This window comes from Amblyomma maculatum, chromosome 1 (genome assembly GCF_055883805.1).
Source record: "Amblyomma maculatum isolate TAMU_Amacu chromosome 1, ASM5588380v1, whole genome shotgun sequence".
Lineage (NCBI taxonomy): Eukaryota > Metazoa > Arthropoda > Arachnida > Ixodida > Ixodidae > Amblyomma > Amblyomma maculatum.
In genome coordinates this window covers 349119848-349140525 of record NC_139344.1, presented here as the reverse complement: position 1 = coordinate 349140525, position 20678 = coordinate 349119848, and the positions used below count along the sequence as shown (strand labels likewise).

The window sequence follows — 20678 nt, the reverse complement described above, 5'->3', positions numbered from 1 at the left end:
CTTTCACTAACGCAGATTTGAGCTGTTATGTTTTCAGAACCCACGGTCATTTGTGAGACTAATACGTAAAATGCCTTCCTCGTTTTTTTCTTTTATCGCGCTTGTGCTTAGGGCTAAGACAAGTGTCAGTTGGCTCTGTATGCTCGCTACTTTGTGTTACCACACTACTGATAAGATGATAAGATAATTGGTTCACAGGAAGGGAAAGGCGCAGTATCTGTCACACTTGTTATGTGGACACCTGAACCGCGCCGTAAGGGAAGAGATGAAGGCGGGAGTGAAAGTGGAAAGAGAGAAAGGGGAGCCGTAGTGGAGGGCTGCGGAGTAATTTCGACCACCTAGGGATCTTTAACGTGCGCTGACATCGCACAGCACACGGACAACGCTTCGTTTCACCTCCATCGAAACGCCACACTACTGACGAAACAAAAAGACAAATTTGCTCGAACAAAGCGCGAGCTCACAGCTCTTTATTAAACGCGTATTTCTGGCATGATATACATACATTATGCTACATGGGCAAAGTCCGACTTTAGTATTATTATTCTTTTTTGATGCAGTTGTGTCCGCTTCTTCATTGTGTAAAGTAATGTAAGTGAAGCGATGAGAAATATATAATGACAGAAATATAAAAAAGTGAAGTCATATTGAGCGCTTTTGATTTCATTTAGAGAGTTTCAGCGCAAAAATATTGTAATAAAACTGGGGGAATGATGCATTGCAAAATATTTATCATGCAAGAAATATATGTCTAATAAAGAGTTGTGAGCTCAGTCTTCGTTGAACGAGTCCGTGCTCTTGTTCCGCCAGCGGTACTGCAGCACGGCAACCGGGGCATTTTCCGGGAATATATTAAGAAACAGGTTGGTTCTGCACCCGAATCATCAAACAGAAACGATGTGAAAAAAATAATAGAAGCATGCGCTTTAGTTCGTTGTCAGCACAGAAAAACGCCGGAAAAGAAGCTTACCTGGCACCCTAGTTGCCTGGCCATGAGTGATGAATGATAGGAACCTCAACATTCCAAAATCCCGCGCTTGCGGATTAAGTAGCGTCTTCTGAAACGATGCGTTCATTCTGACGGCACTGAACCGGAACACACTGACATCGAAGGCTGGTACTAAAATTTGGAATCAGTGGTCACATCTGGAACAAGTTGCACTAAGGCATAGTGGATAGTCGTTTATCGTAGATATAGCTTGTCAGTTTTTCTGTCGCATGGTTTGTCTTTTATTTTCGCGTTTTTGTTTTCTTTCACAAAGCCAGCGACTTGATAGCTGCCGGAAATCTAACCACGCGTTACTAGGTTAGATATCAAGATCTTAATTTACAGCTGATAATACTTCATATCCAGTGAGTTGCCCCTTTCATAATCATTTTCCGATAAGTGGCCGCGCGTATTTTCAACGATCGTTTTCCTTCAAGCGTTCGAGATTTCGCATATATAAAGGAAAAGGATGCCAAGTTAGCTCAAACATCAAAGAGCGCCGAAAAAGAAGAAAAAGAAAAAGATATGTTAGCGACACAGTCCTCAGAAGGGTTGAGAGTTTTTATTTGCTGAAAGGAGGAGGAAAAGGAGGAAGGAAGAACTTTGCTGCATTGAAAAGGTAGCGAGTCCGCCGCTAAGAAGTGGGGGCTTCACTCCAGAGCTTTAATGCTGCTCTTCTGGGGGAAATAACGCCATAATGATAAAGAAACAGGAACTGCGGACAGCAGCCGGAGGCAGACAACGACGTGCCGATAGTGCCAACCAACAGAGTCGCAGTTATAAGAAAGAGGCGAGTGTTTATTGCCTAAACTCAGACATGAAACGTTAGTAATTCTTAATATAAATTTAGTCTGGATCAGCCCTTTACTGCCAGTAACTTGTTCAGCGAAGACTACAGCACGTCTAAGCGCAGATTACCACCCCGATTGTTTTCCCGAAAGCAAAGAACGCTTGTGATACCCCGAGAAGTCCTCATTCACTCATTCATTATTAATTAAACAATTAATTAATACAATTAGACATCCTAAATCAATATGGACCGATAGCCTTCGCAGCTGTGCAATATCTGCTCCGATAAAAACCCGCGCAGGTTTAAGCCTATGTTATATTTATGCTCCCGACATGATGACAGCAACGTTTTGAGATTTTAAATAGTTCTCACGAAGTTCTAGCAGCTTCGGTTGATGCGCGCGCCTTGCACAGTGCTACTCTTTGTCTACAAATCGTGAAAGGGAAAAGACTTTAGGCAGTATTTGGAGGCTGAACTCATAACTGTATATGTTTTCTTATACCTCTTGGGCAGCCGCAAGAGTTTTCATTTCTGCCTGTTCACGATGATAACGCGTTGCCTGCGCCATTTCCAGGGGCACGGAATCATGGACCTGCACAAAGGAGACACTGCTTTGGTATTGTGTGAGTACGAGACTGGATAAGAATATAATGAAAATTTTAGAAAGCACACGCACGCACGCACGCACGCACGCACGCGCGCACACACACACACACACACACACACACACACACACACACACACACACACACACACACACACACACACACACACACACACACACACACACACACACACACACACACACACACACACACACACACACACACACACACACACACACACACACGCACACGCACACGCACACGCACACGCACACGAACACAAGGAAGCATATAACTGCGAAATTTTGTTTCTTTACTGTAGCATATTTGGCGTCATTTGGGGACCTCGCCACTGGAAACGTGAGCGCAAGACTTGCAATGTATTGCCATATGCTGATCAACCTTCTATGCTAATTTAACTCGTGCAACAGCTAACGCTTAAAACTCAGAAGACACCTTTAGCAAACATTACAAAGCCTGACTAACTGGTCTATATGGCAGTGCGTGAAGTAAATATACAGCGCGTTTGAGTGAAGTCCGTCGGTAATATTTAAAACAGTGACGGCGCCAAGAGGAGGGTGAGGAGTGGGGCCATTACGCTAAAATTTCCCAAGTGCTTCTTCCGCGAACTGTCTAGGAAGGCGTTGTTAAATAATGCTCCCTGTTATAGGCCCCATTTCCCAGAAACTTGTACTAAGTCTGTTGCTACTCTACTAATACAAAATCGTATGTCCCATCAGTACAAAAGCCAAACGCTGTGACGGCGCCGGCATCCATGGCACGAAAATTGCGAGGATGCTTCTGGCAGGTGGGTCTGGCCGGTGACATGGATTGCAAGCATGAAGGTGGCCACGTCACCTGCCATCTACCACCTGTTGTACATGGGCCTGCTGCTGAGGAGAACCGGACAGACACACGCATACAGGCGCCGAGTTTTCGGTCAAGTTGAAGTCCTGCCAGCCTGCTAAAAATGGCGTCATAAAGCTACCTGCCTGCAGCCACCTGTCACACAGTTGAACTTAATGAGAGATCATTAGCAGCCCCACTAGAAGGGAAATTCGGCGTCCTTCTAACAGCGAAGTCCTGAAACCATATGCTAACAAGCACTTGTCACAATCAATTTACGCTAGCCTATACTGCGAATATGTGGGTAGGCGCACTTCCTATAATGCGAAGAAACATATGAGTATTATATGTTCCATTCGTAGAAAAGCTGGCGGCAGCCTCCACGGAACAAAATTCGGATAACGGCACAACTCCGTTGTACGGCGCCACAACGTATTAAGAGGACGCGTACAGCTATTAATGATGAAAGTCAGTGTTCTGTGTATTCAGGACTCATAGTCCTGACTTATATATATTAGCGGAAAATTATTCAGCACTCTACAATTAATGCGCTGTAATATGCAGAGTAAGTACAAGTATTACGCGTAGTCATTACAATGATTTCGCGTTCTATATTCGATAAGTGAACTTTTTAGGTATTACATGCTGACCTGCGGTTGTATACAGAGATCTGTAGCTGATCGCTGATAACAGCTTTATTTGCCGCTAGAATTTAGGAAATGCGATGAGTGACAGATTATTATTATTATTATTATTATTATTATTATTATTATTATTATTATTATTATTATTATTATTATTATTATTCACGAGATTTTGTTACAACGGAATCAACTGCCCATCTCAGGTCGACGGGCGAAAAGGATGCGCAGCAGGGATCAATTGCGCAGCCATCCCAAACTGAAATTTATCCGAAGCACCTTTATTTACTTCTTTCTCTCATTCTTCCTTCATTTTCCGTCTGCGCGGTTGAGGTGTTCAATGAGAAGTGTAGCAGTTCCTTTGCTTTTGTTTAAAAAAATCTTTTCTGTTGCCTGTGTACGTCGTTTGAAACTCGCGCGGCAGTATCTCCTCCTCTGGCTCTAAGCGCACCCTTCCATAGCAGTTATCCAAATACTCCCCAAAAATGGACCCATTAGTCCTTTAAATTAAACAAAGTATAAACAAATCAGCCCCGTACTGTGGAATTGGTTGCCGCCTCCACCGACATGACCACTGTACCCGGCGCTCAGAATTCGCTCAGAATTCAGCCAATCATTGGTAGATGGCGCCACGATACCAATGCTTGTAGGAATCACCGAGAGAGTAGGAACATTGAACGCATTCTAAAGAAATATTTGGTTTCAGTTTAAGCGCAATTTAGGTAGGCGCGCTTTGCGTGGCGTGGATATATTGGTTGCGATTTGGCACGTGCGAATAGTTCGGTTCGAAGAGAAAAGTTTTCGATTCCAAATTTAGAGTAGAATAATATAAGCTCATGTTTTGTTATGTCATGCTATATTGTGTGAGGGTTAACGTGACTCAGGCTGTAACGCGTAAAGGAGGGTTCCAGATTTGTTCAAACCACCTGGGGGTATTTAGCGCTAATTTTGAATGCGCACTGACATTGTACGGTCCACGGGCCCGACTCCAGATTAATTTTCACCACCTAACCATCTTTAACATGTGTCGACGTCAGTGAGCATCTTTACCATTTATCGGCATTAGTAAGCATATGGAAGCTTTTTTGGAGATCGTGGTATTCAGGTGATCTAAATTATCCAAGTCGAACCTGTGTGATGTATAAGCCGTGCACGTTAAAGCATAGCGTTAAAGATCCGCAAGCGGACTACATTAATCCGGAGCCCAGCTGGAATCACAGCTGGAATTAGTTGGCCAAATAACATAACAAACATAACATAAAAATCTAATTAAACTATTAAATTTTTAATTTTAAATCTAAATTAAGAGACAGATTATTATTCTCGATTCCGAAATACTCTAACTATTCGCTTCATATTTGTTCACTAGCATATTAGGCATGCTTTGCAAAATTCATAATGAAGTAAATACGAAAAAAAGTTCCAACTAGGACCCCTAGGTTGTTTCCTGACAAAAAAAAAGTTGGAGCATGCTGGTTGGAGCATGCTACTCGGGATGCAAGACTATTTGCTGATAAAACTTTTGTAAGGCCAATCCGTGAGTGCGCGTCGGTGTTACGATGACCTCACGAGAATTATTTAGGAAAAACAATTAGAAATAATTCAGAGATACGCAGTGTGTTTTATTTGGTGCTGATATCGAAAGACAAACTTAGTCACAGATATGCTCTCTTCTTGCAACCTGGGCCTGTTAGCAACACGTAGAAAAAAAAAAATGGTTGAAACCATTATTCGGAATGCCCCTGAGACAGATAAGTATTCGGAAAGAAACATAGAAACATCTGCAAACGGAGCTCTTGAATGAGTCACAATAAGGTAATTTATCCCTACTACCCTGATACTTCCAGACACTCTTTCTTGCCCCATATAATTGAAACGTGGAATTATTTGCCACTACTGCGAAACATAGCGATCTGCATGAATTCGAACTCTTAACGGTCATCTATCTGGGCGAATGTACTGTTCGGTGCTGATTTATTCAGTGCATGTGAATACTGTTACCTTTCTGTGAAGATTTATTTGTTCATCACTCTGTAATTAAGAACTCTTACACGAGGGTCGACAGTATTGTTATAATATAGATCATTGTATTATTGCATTGCATCCAACATTCATTGTACTACACAATATCCTGGCAGTTATTTTTCGATCATGCGAGATAAGGTCATCAACCGTGACTTCGTTGTCATGGTGGGTTGCTGCGGATGATCTTCCACTGCATGATTTGTCAGCTAAATAATTATCACCACATTAGAAACTGTCAATCCTTCTTCTTACATAGCTTATGCGTACTGGGCGCTTTGTATGCACTGTTTAGCCTCTGGCGAGTCGTTAAAGCTGGAGGTCCTTTCATTGCCGAAAATTATATTAGAGTTCTGTGCTTCTTTATTGTGCGGTTTAATTCGATTTTTTGGTCATATGTTTTAGAGAAATCTCCATAGGTTGAGTATATTTGTAACAAAGTAATTCCTTATTAGTATTCATCTAACGGCATTCATCCACCTAGGAGCTGCTAATGGGTGCATGCTAAGCAGCAATTACTCCTTTATTTAACTTATATAACTGAAGACAAAACTACTGTTTTTTAGCTGAGGCACTATTTAACAACATTGAATTACTGAAGTAAATCTGGTCGAATAGGATTCCTGCTAAAGGTAATCAGGCAGTCCTTTTAGTTTGTGACCCGGTAAAGTGAATCTTATGAGGCACGTCGCAATGGAGGATTGCTAATTTCAACTAACCGATATTCTTTAACGTGCTCTGAGATCTCAGTACGCACTGCGCCTTTACAATCTGTCTTTATCATAATGTGGCCGCCACATGGTGAGTCGAACCGGTGGCCTCGTATTCTCCAAGCACCGCTGCATGTTGCCAGGGTGACTGCCGCCATTTTACAAAGCGTGAATGACTTTTAATGCGAAATCATTGGTTTATGAGTGACATGGACAGAGCCTGCCATCAGAGCCTGTCATAAAGGCTAGTCCGCACGATATGAAATTAAAAAAAAAAAATACTATCCCCGCTCTCCATTAACGAAAGACTAATGAAGCATCACAATAATGTTTTTGGTACGGTAAAAGAAACTATGGGCACACACTGCAGGGACTGTAAAAGCGACGCTTGCCAGCCATTTCTACAGGAAGCAAAAATAATCAATCGGCATAATGACCAGACAGTACGGGAGATTTTAGAAGCAAAAGAAATCAACAGGATAAAGGAAACTTGTATCAGCAGCCCGTCTATAGCTTTATCGGAACGTGAAGTAAGATTTATGAACACGAGAAAATGATGCGTTGTGAAAATCTGGATGACACATGGTTCGATTGCATTCTTACACTTTCCGGTGTTTGTTTAGTTGTTCTTGTTTCTTTTATTGTGTGAACGTGTTCATATATATGGATGCAGGCATGCAATAAACTTGTCAGTTGAAAGTCAGCGCTCGTCTTGTTGTCTTCGTTCGTCCCTGTCGTTTTTTTCGCGCTGTTCTACACAATGAAATCAAACCCCATCCGAACAGATCAGCTTCCTTGGTACTGGCACGAGGCACGACACTATCGCCGCAACTGGTGATGTCTCCTGTAAAACTACTCTTGCGCTGTGCTGGGAACATCATCGTTTTCATGAAGTTCCGCCACTCCTTCATTTATCCTAGATAAATATGCCATACACGTATGCCGTCTGGCTCACTGCGGTCAAGGTCCACTAGTGTAGTGTTTGAGAAATCCGCCAGGTGGCATGGCAGAACTCTTAGTGCTTTCGCATTGCTGCACGTAAAAGGATCTAACTGCACCTCTAGAATTGTTAGAGCCGTTCATGGCACATTTTCAGGAGAAAACTGTTGCTTACCTTTTCGGAACGACACGGACATCATCGGCATATTTGGAAAACCAAACGCGTTCGGGTTTTCCGCAGAATGAAGTTAAATTATCTTCAACAAAAATGTCTTACTTTGAAACTATAGCTTATAAACACAACGTGTTGTATTTGGCACCTGTATGTGGTGGACTCAAATGCAAGATATCTAGTTAAGAAAACAACATTATATGTCAGTTCCCTTCCTCGCTATCAACTTTAACTATTGCGCTTAAAGCTAGCAATTCATCGTGCCTTTCTTAAACTCCACGTTGATACTGCCGCTTTGTTTGGGCTACTGCGTCTAAACCTACCAAAATCAAAGTTCATCAGAAGAAAGCAATGAGGCGCGTCTCTAGAGCTAGTTTCCAAACAAGGACATGCGGTTTATCCAAAATTGTATAAAAATGCTGCTCGAGTGCTCTTCCCGAGTATTGTCCCTGGGATCACCTAAAATTTCCTTCGCGTTCATAATTTAAAATTTCTTCACTTGTTATAACAATGTTAAACCTAAGTGAAAATCATGTCTGAAGTTGATCTGCTGATGAATGGTCACTGCTACACAGGCTGACAAATTACGTTAAACAAAGACTCATTTCCTTATATCTGATATCATATGCAGATATGAATCCAATCAGCTTGGACTGCAAAACTTCCCACGGAGCGATTTATATTTTGTGAACACGTTTCCTAGCACCTCTTGAATCACACAAGGGGTGCATCCTTTTGCTGTTCTGTTATTTGCTGTCAATTAACAACCAGTAAGAGTCGCTCATTGCTTACACTGTGTGCCAGTGGGAGTTCTGCCCCTGTGCCATCTATTTGTTTTCGGTACAGTTTTTACAAAGAGCACAAGGACATTGAAGCTATTCTTTTAAGGTTTTAATTTGCGGACTTTTCTTAGTATGCATCATATCCAAACGAAGTTATATTCGTTATACTATTTTTGACATGGGATCACGTGTCCAATATAGTAGCAAGTATTTTTTGAGCGAGACCTCTACTAAAGCCGATGAAGCTGTGAAGCCTCTGTCAGGTGGTAGTTGGCAGGTGACAGGGCCAAACACTGATTGATCGGCTGGTTCTGTGATGTCACAAAACCACGTCATGAACGAACTGGCAGGCGCTGCCTACTCGGGTTTCGCACTTGACATGAGAGGGTGATACCAGACTAAAGCCTTGCACGACCCATGGATCCAGAGTTAGACGCACTGCTCCTAGGCTTCAGCAGAATAGACTTTAGCATGGTTTTCCCATTTTCCCGTATAATCTGCTTTCCCTTGGGGAAGAGGGGAAGGCGAAGACCGCCCTCCCTCAAAACTCGCTCCTGTATTGGATGGGACTTCCTTATGAAATCAATTTTCAGATGAGCAGAACTTGTAACGATGGTTGTGCGCGTGAACGCCGAGGAAATATCTGCAAATAAACGCGGCTCGGGAGGTCACACGGTAAGAGACATGGTATTTGTTAAATAGCGCGAACAACGTTGCACAAGAACAAGAAAGACACGGGACGAGCGCTGACTCTCAACTAAGGTTTTAATGCCGACACCTGGCGCATATAAAGGAAAAAAAAAAACACAAAATACATCCTACGCGCTGTTTTACAAATATGCATATTTACCAACTATCCCAACTGAAGAGACATGCAGCGAAGCTCGTTTTGAGTTCCGTCACATGAGAGCACGGAGTCTTACGGTTACTTTGAGCCAATGTGGCATTAAATAATCATGCAAATGTGTGTAAAAATTGAACAGCAACCCCGTATTCCCGCTACTTTGCTCTCCCACCTCGTACAACAAAATTTATGATCATTTCACTGGTAATGACAAATTTGACTAAAATGTATTTATTTGCTTATTTATTTATTTCGATCTAGAGCTACAGCGGAGGGAAATGGCGCACAGTGCTGGTGTCTGGCGACCTGTTTATTAATTACGAAGATTACATGCACGAAATAAAAAGAAATACCTGCAGCTTTGTACTACCGCTTTCTTTTCATACCATTAATCTAATCTTCTCGTCTTTAAATAATAGCCTGCTTTACTGATCAAATAACGGCCTTAATTTATTAAGAAACAGAGCAAGAGTTGACAAGATGGACTAATTTAGAGCAATGTCTGGCTCGCGATTCTTCAGAGATGGCGGCATAGTCCACGGCCTCTCGGTTTACACTTGCGCATGTGCAGACGTGACGGTGACTAACCTTGGCCACGACCCCCTGTCCCTGTCTTTCGTGAGCCGCTCGTGTTGCCTGCACGTAGCAACGGGTGATGTCGACTGTGACGTAAGCACCACGTTTACGCCCTCTCATTGCAATTCCGTGATTCTTGTCGAACGGCATGCACATCTAACGCCATCATCGCAGTTTGCAGCTGCTAAAACACCTTGACGCCATTTTTTTTTTATAGAGGTTGATACGGGGCAGCAGAAACGACTGTGTAAACCTTTATTCCCAGCGTATTAGAGAGTTGGGTCAGATATGTGGCGCACCAGATGGCTTTCTGCCTGGACATGTTGGTAATTAAAAGCTTAACTCAGCAACGTCTGACAATATAGATAATTATCAACGATGATGTGGCTACAATTATGAGTCGCGAGGGGTACGTGACCAGGGAGCCGCTCAGCCCGATCAGTGTTCACGCTAGCAAAGGCAACCGATGGGTCGCTTTTCGGAGTCGGTCTCGTTCGGAAAGAGACGTCGTTTGTTTATCTTGACTGCTCACCCGCGCGATAAGCCGGATGTAATTTGCATTCACTTCAGTTCAGCCGCTAATTGGTTCCCGGATTTCGACCAGCGATCGCAAAACTGGAAAATCGAGCAGTGTTTGAACGGTCTGCGACTGTCACTTTTCGACAAATGCGACCATTTGTGACAGTCGCTTTTCGACCAAAATGGTCGTACAACTTCTGCGATTCGGAGGTGCGAACGTGCCTTGAAAAGCTACTTAGCACTTGAGAAGGTCGTCATGTAGGCTAGCGATGTCATCACTAGTGCTGCATATACGAGCGCACTGCATCCAAGAGAGGTTTACCTAACTGGACAGCGCCCGGAGAAGGACTCCTGATCTGTAAATCAATCATTCGCAGGAAAGATTAAAGTCGCCAAAATTAATACGCTGAGATCGTATAGGAATCATATAACCTAGCTCACGTCGTTTCTGTTACTACCAACGTTTAGTAGATGTGCCCATAACAAGGCAGTCTCGAACATTTTTTAACGTCGTTGAAAAGTAAAATATCGGCATGTCGAAAATTCCTGATAACACGCATGTCATGAACTTTGGGCGGCTATTTCGAATTGTGCGCAAAACCAATTCAAATGCCGTTGTTCGCAATGAATATAGTGCAAACAATTGTTCTCGCTTAAAAACAAACAAACAAAAAAAAACAAGACAAACAGAGCAGATTGTATTTATAGCACAAGTGTCTATCTGGCTATGCAGCCGCCTTCTCCCTGCCACATTGCCATGTGACAGGGAGAAGGCGTAGAGTTGCCACTCTACGTTTTTGCTACTCTGCTTGAGTCTATTTCACATGTTATTTTCAACCACATCGAGAAATTACCGGAAGCTGTAGTTGGATATTTCCAGTTTTCTTCCTGCTTGACGAATACTGCTCAGTTTCAACGACTGGTTAGCTTGGATCACCCCTGCTGTAGTCACGCGCTTAGGAGCTTAAGCTTATATGCAGGACAGAGCGAGGGAGGTGATCGTTAATGCAGAAGCTTGAACACTGAAAGGAAAGTGGGAAAAGGGGCGGGGTTTTTGTCCACTGCCCAAGGTTTCGGCAAATGAACAATTTTCATCTGGACTATTGAGTTTGTCTTTGGCAAAGATTTCATCTACCCCTCTATGCGAGGAAGATATATTCAGTGGTTGGATGAAGGGAAAAAAGTATGGCCAGGGAAGACGGTCGACGGTGGATGTACAATCGGGAACAAAAGTCTTCAGGTCGCGTGAATGGCAAACGGAGCCGAAAGGTAGTAGTCAAGAGCGGTGGTTGTTGGCAGATTTATTCATCTCCATTATGATCATGATTAGCCAAACTACGTCCAAATAAGGTCAAAAAGCCTCTATCATATATACCTTCAATTCATCCTGCAGATACATCATCATCATAATCATCATCAGCCTGACTATACCCACTACAGGGCGAAGGCCTCTGCCATATTTCTCCAATTAACCTGGTTCTGTGCTAGCTGCATCCAGATACATATCTTGGCACAAAGATCGCTTTTTGCTTGTTCTAAAGCCGTTTGTCCCCAACAGTACCCTGTCTTAAGGATATCGTTATTTTTCATGTAAAAGCCGTGCTTTGATCGGCAAGGATAAGCTTCCCCCAGCATCAGTAGTTCAAACGCATCGTGCAGCAGGTTTCACGATATTTTCAGGAAAAAATCGCGTCCTCTAGCTTTCAGGACTCGTAGCAGCTTGTGGTACGCATTATGTGTCAAGGTAAACAAGGCAAATGATCAAGCGAAACGAACTTCAATGTATTTTTGTAGTGGGACTGTCAGCGACGAGGGAGGAGGATTTCTCCAAGTGGCAGACTGACTATAATAAGAGCTGAAGCCTTCTCCGGTTTCTGCAATAAAGTGGTACAAATGTCGAATTCCGTAAATTCCGGAAAAAAAAATAGAATTCAAAAGGGCGCTTATTTTTTATAAGGATAATCTTCAAGGCACCGGGGAGAGAGTGAACTTTTTTTAATCCAAAAAATCTCTTTATTCTCGTCTCAACAGTCCTTGCAAAATGAACGAGAGACATCCGCTGAACTCTGGCTGAAAGTTCAGACAGCTTCGTCATAGTGACGAGAAAAAAATTTGATCCGGAAGTTTTGACTTCTGGTAATATATTGAGTTAAATTTATATTCAAGCTCCGTTTAGAAATGAGTACACTTAAACGTATCCTGTATACGTCGGAGTATTATAATCAGAATAATACTATACTATCGGAGTATCACTACACTAGTAATACTATCGGAGTGCTGCAATCGGAGTAGTACTGTAGTAAGAAATAAATCACGACGACGAAACAATGTAGGGGCTTGTTTAATATGCCATATCGACTAGAATGGTAGTAAAAACGTAGTTGGTGCATTGTTTTTCGAGGGTGTCTTGAATTACAAGCCCGCAAAAGAAACCTTGGCAGGCGAACAGGGCGTATAACCATGAGTCTCAGGATCCAGGAAAAACCAGGCGGAGATACTCGCAGAATGTTTGGGACTAGCCGCTTGTGTATACACAAGAAAGGGAAGTGGGCGCTAGAGAGCTCAAATGCGGAGACTAAAACTGAAATACAGACTTAATATACTGCGTAACAACAACATGCAAGCTGTAAATGCGTTCGGCGGGGTAAACTGTATCGATGACAGTATCGCGATGTTTAATATTAGCCGATAGTTGCAAGCGCAACGAGGAAAAGCGATCATGAAGAAGTAGGTAATTCATACAGAAGCAAAAATATGGAGCAGCGCAGACTGTTTCTTAAAACAGTTATTCCTCGTTAGCCGAGGAAAACGAGCATAATGTAGACGCAATGAACGCCCATCTGACGGAAATAATCACAGGATATGAAATATAAGTAGGAACTAAAGTAGCCAAGCAGGACAGTGGAAAACGCTTGCAGGAAACAGAATATCGGGCGTAAATGCGAAGATGAAAATAGTGACACCCAGATGCACGCTGAAAGCGACGACATGTCTGAATTAGACTAAGTACAACAAGGAGAAGACTGAGGAAGCAGCGGATCGAGAGGAGACTGAAGGGCCCTGTACTAGCTGTGCAAAACAAGAATGGAAATGTTAAAAACATTGCGGGCAATATAGATAATAGCTGAGGTGCTTCAGAGAGCTCTGTCGAGAATTTATATCAAATTTACAGCGCTAGCAAGGCACGAATGTAGGAAAAGACCTACACACGGGCGCCGTGTGTATGCATTTACTCTTGTCTTTTTGTACAGCCGAACTAAACATCCGCATCGACCAGAGTTATACTGTGTACATCCCTAAGCAGAAATACTGGCGCTGGAAGTGTGCGAATTTTGATCTTGATAGAAAAATTAAGGTTACAAAAAGCAATTAAGAGGTGAAAAAGCCAGGGATCAAGCGATTTAATTTTCTGAAGAAAACGTTAGACTTCAATTAACCGAGGTATAGGAAGCTAGTTTTCTTAGCGGGAACATCGGCTATGCTGTTACTAATGCCATTGCTCACCTCATAATGAAACGAGTGGAATGTCATATAACTAATAGTGAGGTATAGTTGTTGATAGGCCTATTACATAAAGCATTTCATTCACAGGAACCAGCAGTTATGCAGACATTGCATAGCAAAGGCATGCGAGAAACAAGCGTAAATACATTAAACCATATATTCAAAGACTGCACAGCTACCGAAGTACTCCAAAACAGGAAATCGATTATAGTACGAGTGCTGGTATTCGAAAGGGTTTGCCGGTGGAGTTGTAAGTTGTTTTGTTTTGCACGGAAGCGCCTGCAATTCAACAGTCACACATATATCTAATTACGGTGTGCGGCCATATGTTGCGCGATCCGACAGAATTCTGCCCACGAAGGGTGCAGGGATAAACAATTCGTTCAACATTCTGATCTATACAATGTCTACATTGGTCTTCACTGTATATATACGATAGCCGATAAAAATGTTGAATTAAAATGAGGCGTGACAGTTTACGGGCAACACATGAGTAAGCTACGGTTTTCTCGTGACATTGTTGTTCTAATTAGATTACAGTGAATCAGAGGAGCCTAAACGTGCGATGAAGTTCAGCAGAAAGAGAGCTTTAGGCTTAAAAGCGAAAAAAGTGTAACAGTTTGATGAAAATTGTGAAATTTTCTAAAGCACCTTTATGAACATGACATGGAGAAAACAGTAAGCAGGCCGAGAATACCAGGAAGCGATATGACTCTTTACACTATCTTCTTGACACTGTGGTTTATGCAGCGTTGCATTTTTCTCTGTCCTTCTCTACTACAGTCCATGCTGCTGACTGGCGGTGACATGGGGGACATCTACCCGGGCGACAGCCAGAACCTTACGGCATTTTACCCAAATTTGGTGAGACAGAGGCAAGACGTGCGCTGTAAACGCGTGTAGGTCATTTTTCGTGTCAGCGCACAAGATGATGCGTCTCGGCCTTTTTTTTTTCGAGGGCTCGCACCGGGGGCCACAGCACCGTGAGGGGGTTTCCGAACAGTGGAGTGCGTATTCTGTCTAGTTTTATACGAGCTCTCGCAAATGTTTTGTTGTTATTCACTTGTCGTCCCCTTGAACCTAACTATATATTTTAACCACGTCGATCGTCACAGGCGTGAATAGGTGTGAATAATAGACGATCGCCTAGTGGCCATTTCTAGCCCTTTCCCTTGAAAATTGCCTAGTCCTGAAAATTTTATTGCGAAGGCAATACTATCGCACTTTCAAGCCTTCGCATGACCCGGCTGCAGTTACGTCTTACCCACGTGACGCTGTGACGTCATACCCCACGTGACACACAAGCTGGCAGGAGCTGCCAGCTTGGGTCTCTCGTTTCACAAGGAACGGTTATGTCAGAATCAGCCTGTTAGGACCCTGCAGCATTCACGTTACCCCTATAGACCACTAAGCCGTTCATATGGGTTGGTTAAAGCGGCTGAGGAAGAAGAAAAAGAGAAGAAGAAGAACGCTCGGTCACCTGCAGCTAATGCTTTCGCTCAATATTTGGTTCAGCAGCGTTGAACGCTTGTAATTTCTTTAATATCTGGACGACTTTCTTGTTATACTGAAAACTAACTCTACAATGGCGTACCATGCTCTATGGAAAACAACAAGGGAACGGTCTCACTATTAATTATTCATGAACTAGCAGATGATGACAGCCTACAGTTTTTAGATGTTAACATCAAACTCTTAGAAGGTAGATTATGCTGGATGTATTCCCCTCGAGCAAGAAAAGAGCTACTTTCATACCGATCTGCGCACTCCAAGACGATCAAAAGGGCTATCGCTTCACTTTGCCTATAATCCGAGCTGTTTAAGTCACATGTGCTCACATGGCCGAGGCTAGCTTTAATAATCAGATTTAAAGGCTTCAAGTGGCTGGTTTCCCATGATCTGTCATTTGTGGTGTAGCTGAGACCCTCCATCAAAAAATGAAAGGCAAGAAGAAGCCTAATGGCAATAAGGGAACTATAGGCGACCGCAAGTCCGAATGGCGCACAACCTGAGGAAGTTGCCAAGCCGTTACGAGGTTCCCGTTGTGTTCTCTGCACCCAAAAAGCTGGGAGGCTTGTGCTCAAAGATTGGGCAAAAGAAGAAACCAGAGTGCGACAAGATGCAGGTTAAGCCTTTTGTTTCCTGCGCCGTCTGCGTGCTGTATGAAATCCCACTAACACGTGGAAGGGTCTACATAGGCAGGGCACGGGAGCATGGAATATATTGCCACCTGGTGTCCCAGATGTTTTTAGGTGGCACCTGGAAGAAAAGGACGCCGAAGTGGTCTCGCGTGCTGTGCGCGGAACTTTGCCTGCTGGTTGAGCTTCGTCCCGTCGTCTTAGTCACATCTAGCCCTGTTGTCCGTGACATATTTTGGTGGAGGTGCGGGGTATCGATCCCAGTATATGTCCCGAACTCCTCCGCATATCCAGGATTCAGGTCCTGTGCCAATCGACACTCCTGTTCACCGAACCTAGGCCTACCACCTGAGCACGGGCCGTTGGAGTTCAACACCGCAGGCGCCCCTCGACCGGCTATGCAAGGAGCTCCAACTTACTACACCCTGCAAAATCCACGACTGCCTTAGCCCTTCCACGGCAGTCAGAGCGAAGACGTCGAAGACTGGCTTATCCAATTTGAACGGGTCGCCTCGTTTAATCAGTGGGACGACGCCGCCAAGCTTCGAAATGTCTTCTTCAGCCTGGAAGATGGCACTCGTACTTGGTACGAGAACCGAGAAGACGCCCTAACATCATGGCGTGAGTTCTGCAGACGAATTCGTGAGACCTATACCAGCGCGGATCGGCGAGAACGCGCAGAAAGGGCTCTACAGTCTCGTATACAGATGCCAAATGAGACTGTGACCATGTATGTGGAGGACATGACCCGGCTCTTCCGACGTTCTGACCCGGCCATGACCGAAGACAAAAAGGTGCGACACCTTATGCACGGTATTAAAGAGCAACTGTTCGCTGGCCTCGTGCGTAATCCACCAAGGACTGTTGCTGAGTTTCTTTCGGAAGCTGTCACAATAGAGAGGATGCTCCAGCAGCGGTCTACCACTTACGACAGGCCGGTGGTCGCCGCTTCGGTTGTAGAGCCGTTTTCGGCCTTCGGGGCTACCCCGAACCTACGCGACATCATGCGCTCAGTTGTACGCGAAGAGCTCCAGAAGCTTTTCGGTGCTCCACAGCGATGGTCGGCTCTGTAGCTAGCATTGTCCGCGAAGAGCTTCAAGCGTTGAAGCCCTCGGTAGCGTCCGCTGATCCACAACCTTTCCCTACGGAGTACCTGCGTCCAACTTATGCAGATATGGCGCGACGCCCTGCCACTGCTTCGGCGCCATTACCGCCACCCGATCAAGGCTCACTGTATTCCGCACACACTGAGCCGTTCGTCGACAACCGACGACCACCCCAGCGGAAGGCGGACCTGTGGCGCGCCCCAAATCGCCAGCGCCTGTGCTTCCATTGCGGGGAGCCAGGTCATCTCTATCGCCAGTGCCCCTATCGACACCTTGGACTTCACGGATTTCCCATCGACATGCGTCGCCCTCCAATAGGCCAAAGACCCCGGGAGATTGAAGACTACTTAGCGCAGCAGCGCATGGCGCCAACTTCTCAGCGGCAGTCACGATCCACGTCCCCACGCCGACCATCGCCGCAGCGCGGGCCATCCTGGACGGCGCAGCGACGCTCGCCAAGTCCCCATCGGGAAAACTAAAGACAGCGACCTCCGGGGGCGAGGCCGCTTGCACTCGACGTGACGAAGACCCCCTGACAAGGAGACCTGTGAGCGATCTGGATTTTACGGCACCGACGACAGTTCCTGCGCATGAACATCGACTCTCGCTGGACATACCCGTGCTTCTCGACGGCCATAAGGTTAGCGCATTGGTGGACACTGGCGCGGATTTTTCGATTATAAGCGGGAAGCTAGCAGCGCTTCTAAAAAAAGTCATGACACCATGGTCGGGCACGCAGATTCGCACCGCTGGCGGACATGTCGTAACTCCTAGTGGCCTGTGCACGGCACGAGTTCAAATTCGCAGCTCCACGTTTATTGTAAGCTGCCTCGTTATACCTGACTGCTCCCGTGACGTTATCCTTGGGGTTGATTTTCTCCGGGAGTATGGAGCTATTATCGATCTCCGAAAGCGCACAGTGACATTTTCAACCGAGAAAGCTGCTGATACTGACGTCAAGAATCAAGACGTCAAGAACCAGGAGAGCAAGTTTGGGTGTGGACACCGGTGCGCCGGCCCGGCTTGTCTGAAAAACTGATGTCGCGATACTATGGACCTTACAAGGTTCTGCGCCGTGTCACAGAAGTGACATACGAAGTCCTTCCAGCGGGTACTATGCAGACCTCGCGTCGGCAACCACGCTCCGAGGTGGTGCACGTTGTCCGCATGAAACCGTATTTCACGCAGTAATGTGCGGTGTACTATGCACTCGTTTAGTTGTGTAGGGCACCGCCTCTGTTTTATATTCGTTTTCTGTACTGACTTGCATCGCCCATCGTTCGCGCCCAGTCTGTGCTTTCGTTTTTTTTAGGAGGGGGAGTAATGTCACCTGGTGTCCCAGATGTTTTTAGGTGGCACCTGGAAGAAAAGGACGCCGAAATGGTCTCGCGTGCTGTGCGCGGAACTTTGCCTGCTGGTCGAGCTTCGTCCCGTCGCCTTAGTCACATCTAGCCCTTGTTGTCCGTGACAATATATATGGCATATATATGGCATGTATACTCCCCACTGTATAAATTGAGAGTGTGAGCCGGTGATTTGCAGTATCAGGTTTCTAAACAGAAGTCGCAATCAGGTGGCACGAGAAATTCTTGGAGCTTTTGATTAAAAAGAAAGGGAGCATATGTATTAGTGATAATTTTGTAGCTCCTAAAAAAGGAAATCTGCTTTCTTGAAACGTTTTTATGAAGATCTGCATCGCCATGAATTATTTTCATTCGGTGTCTGACGACCTGGCCCAGGTGGTGCTGGTGGTTTTTTTTTTGTTAGCTACCTTTGTTTTTGTTATTTTACCTTACTTTCGTTTTTCTTTTACGTTTTAGGTTTTGAGCGCTTTTGCTTCGAATACTTGACATTGCGTTTGCTACGATTGACCGACTGTGCTATTGCCAGATTTGTTTGGTTTATATTTTGTAACCTTTGCTATAAGTGTTTAGTCATATATGTTTAGCCACGTCATTTGCTGCTTACTGCTACCGGTAGGGTTGAGAGCGATCAAGCGTTGTATACATGCGTGGTCGAAGGGTATAAATATGTCCATCTCCTACCAATAAATTGTTAGTAGTATGCGCATGTGGTGTCATATTATTTTTTGAGTTGGCGTCTGCGCCGTAGTGTTTTGGAGTCATGAACCAACTCGCCCCGCAAGCCGTCATTCTATGCAGTACTTCTGAGCTGTCATCAATGAGGAGAATAAGAACTCCTCCCCACAATTCAACGACTTTTCCAGAAACTCCCCGGGCTGGTTCTGAAAAAACAGTGTATATACGCTATGTCCAAGTCATCCGCGCATGCGTCAGTTATGTCTTGTTGAAGGGATAAAGCTGTTTCTTCTGCAAAAATGTGCCAGTATTCGGTGCCGTCTGCAATAGTTTTGCAAGCAAACTCTCCTTGAAATCATTACAAAAGCACATTAGGTTCTGATTTAGCTTTACTCTATTGCAGGACGGTACGAAGGCGTCGAGAGCAGTTTTAAAAATGTATTGTTTGTTTTCGTTTCGCAAAGCCGCTTTATACGGGAATGCCACGCTATTTTCACTTTATGTGAAGCGTTTAGCTTCAAGGTCGACGGAGAAAGGGAGAGATCCATGGCATGTGCATGCGTGTTGTTTGTATGTGTGTACGCGAGTGCGGCGCTTAGTTGTCATTTCAAAAAAGTCTAAAGTCTTTAAGAAAGTAACCACTAAGCGAGCGTGCGAGCGTAAAGACTGTCCAACAATTACGAAACCGGAAATGACACATCAACGACAACAGTCTTTTTAAGCAACAGTGTCTCTGAACAAACAGAACGACAGATGCGTAACGCTCTTGCTCGCCATTCAAGAGAACGTTTCGCACGACTTGTGTACGCTTACTGGGATACACATACCTCATCCACGCTCGGCAGAGGCGATCGGCGTACGCCTAGTGGCTGACCAAATTGCCTGCGGTTCAAATTGGCCACGGCGCACAAAATGCACGCCCGAACGTTTCATTCTTCAATTACCGGGTGGCAGAAAGCGAAGTGCACGCTGCCGTATGGTGCACAACACAAGAGGGTGCGGCCTGGCATTAAGACGGTGACCACCGGCGCAGAATCGAGTAAAGGGGCGGAGGAAGGAAGCGCAGCGCGGCAGAACGGTTCGCAATAAATTACGCCAGCTTTGCAGTAGCCGCGCAAGTGCTGCTGACTGCAAGTCCGTGTTGATTCTTCGCTCGTGAGTCGGCGTCTGTAAACTGCACTCGACTAATTGCGTGCAGCGCTGCGAAAGCTAGAGGCGCATTAAATGAGCGTGCCTGTTGATACGCTGCATGCCACAGCAAGTGATTCATGGCGATGGGAAATTAAGGATCTCGGCATATGAAAACTGCGCGCCACTTACAATACATTGCTGAACAAAGGGCGTGCATTTGTAGCGACATTTTGAAGCGAGTGTTTGTACACACTCTGCTTCTCCAGACTGAGATTGTCGCTCCTGTGTACATGTCTGTTACGCTGCACCTAACTGTGGAGAAAACT

At 44.8% G+C, this 20678-nt stretch overlaps 2 protein-coding genes across 2 annotated transcripts in view; one reads left to right on the top strand and one right to left on the bottom strand.

Annotated features, from left to right (window-relative positions):
• The window catches only part of LOC146207723 (uncharacterized), a 148835-nt gene that overhangs the window by 48694 nt on the left and 79463 nt on the right, over positions 1-20678 (bottom strand). The window lies entirely within an intron of this gene.
• LOC146207724 (uncharacterized) overlaps positions 1-20678 on the top strand; it is a 44707-nt gene that overhangs the window by 9427 nt on the left and 14602 nt on the right. The window contains exons 3-5 of the mRNA XM_084587148.1: positions 2353-2401; positions 9911-10008; positions 14722-14802. Coding sequence (XP_084443274.1) covers positions 2353-2401; positions 9911-10008; positions 14722-14802 — 228 coding nt within the window. The remainder of the gene's footprint in view (positions 1-2352; positions 2402-9910; positions 10009-14721; positions 14803-20678) is intronic.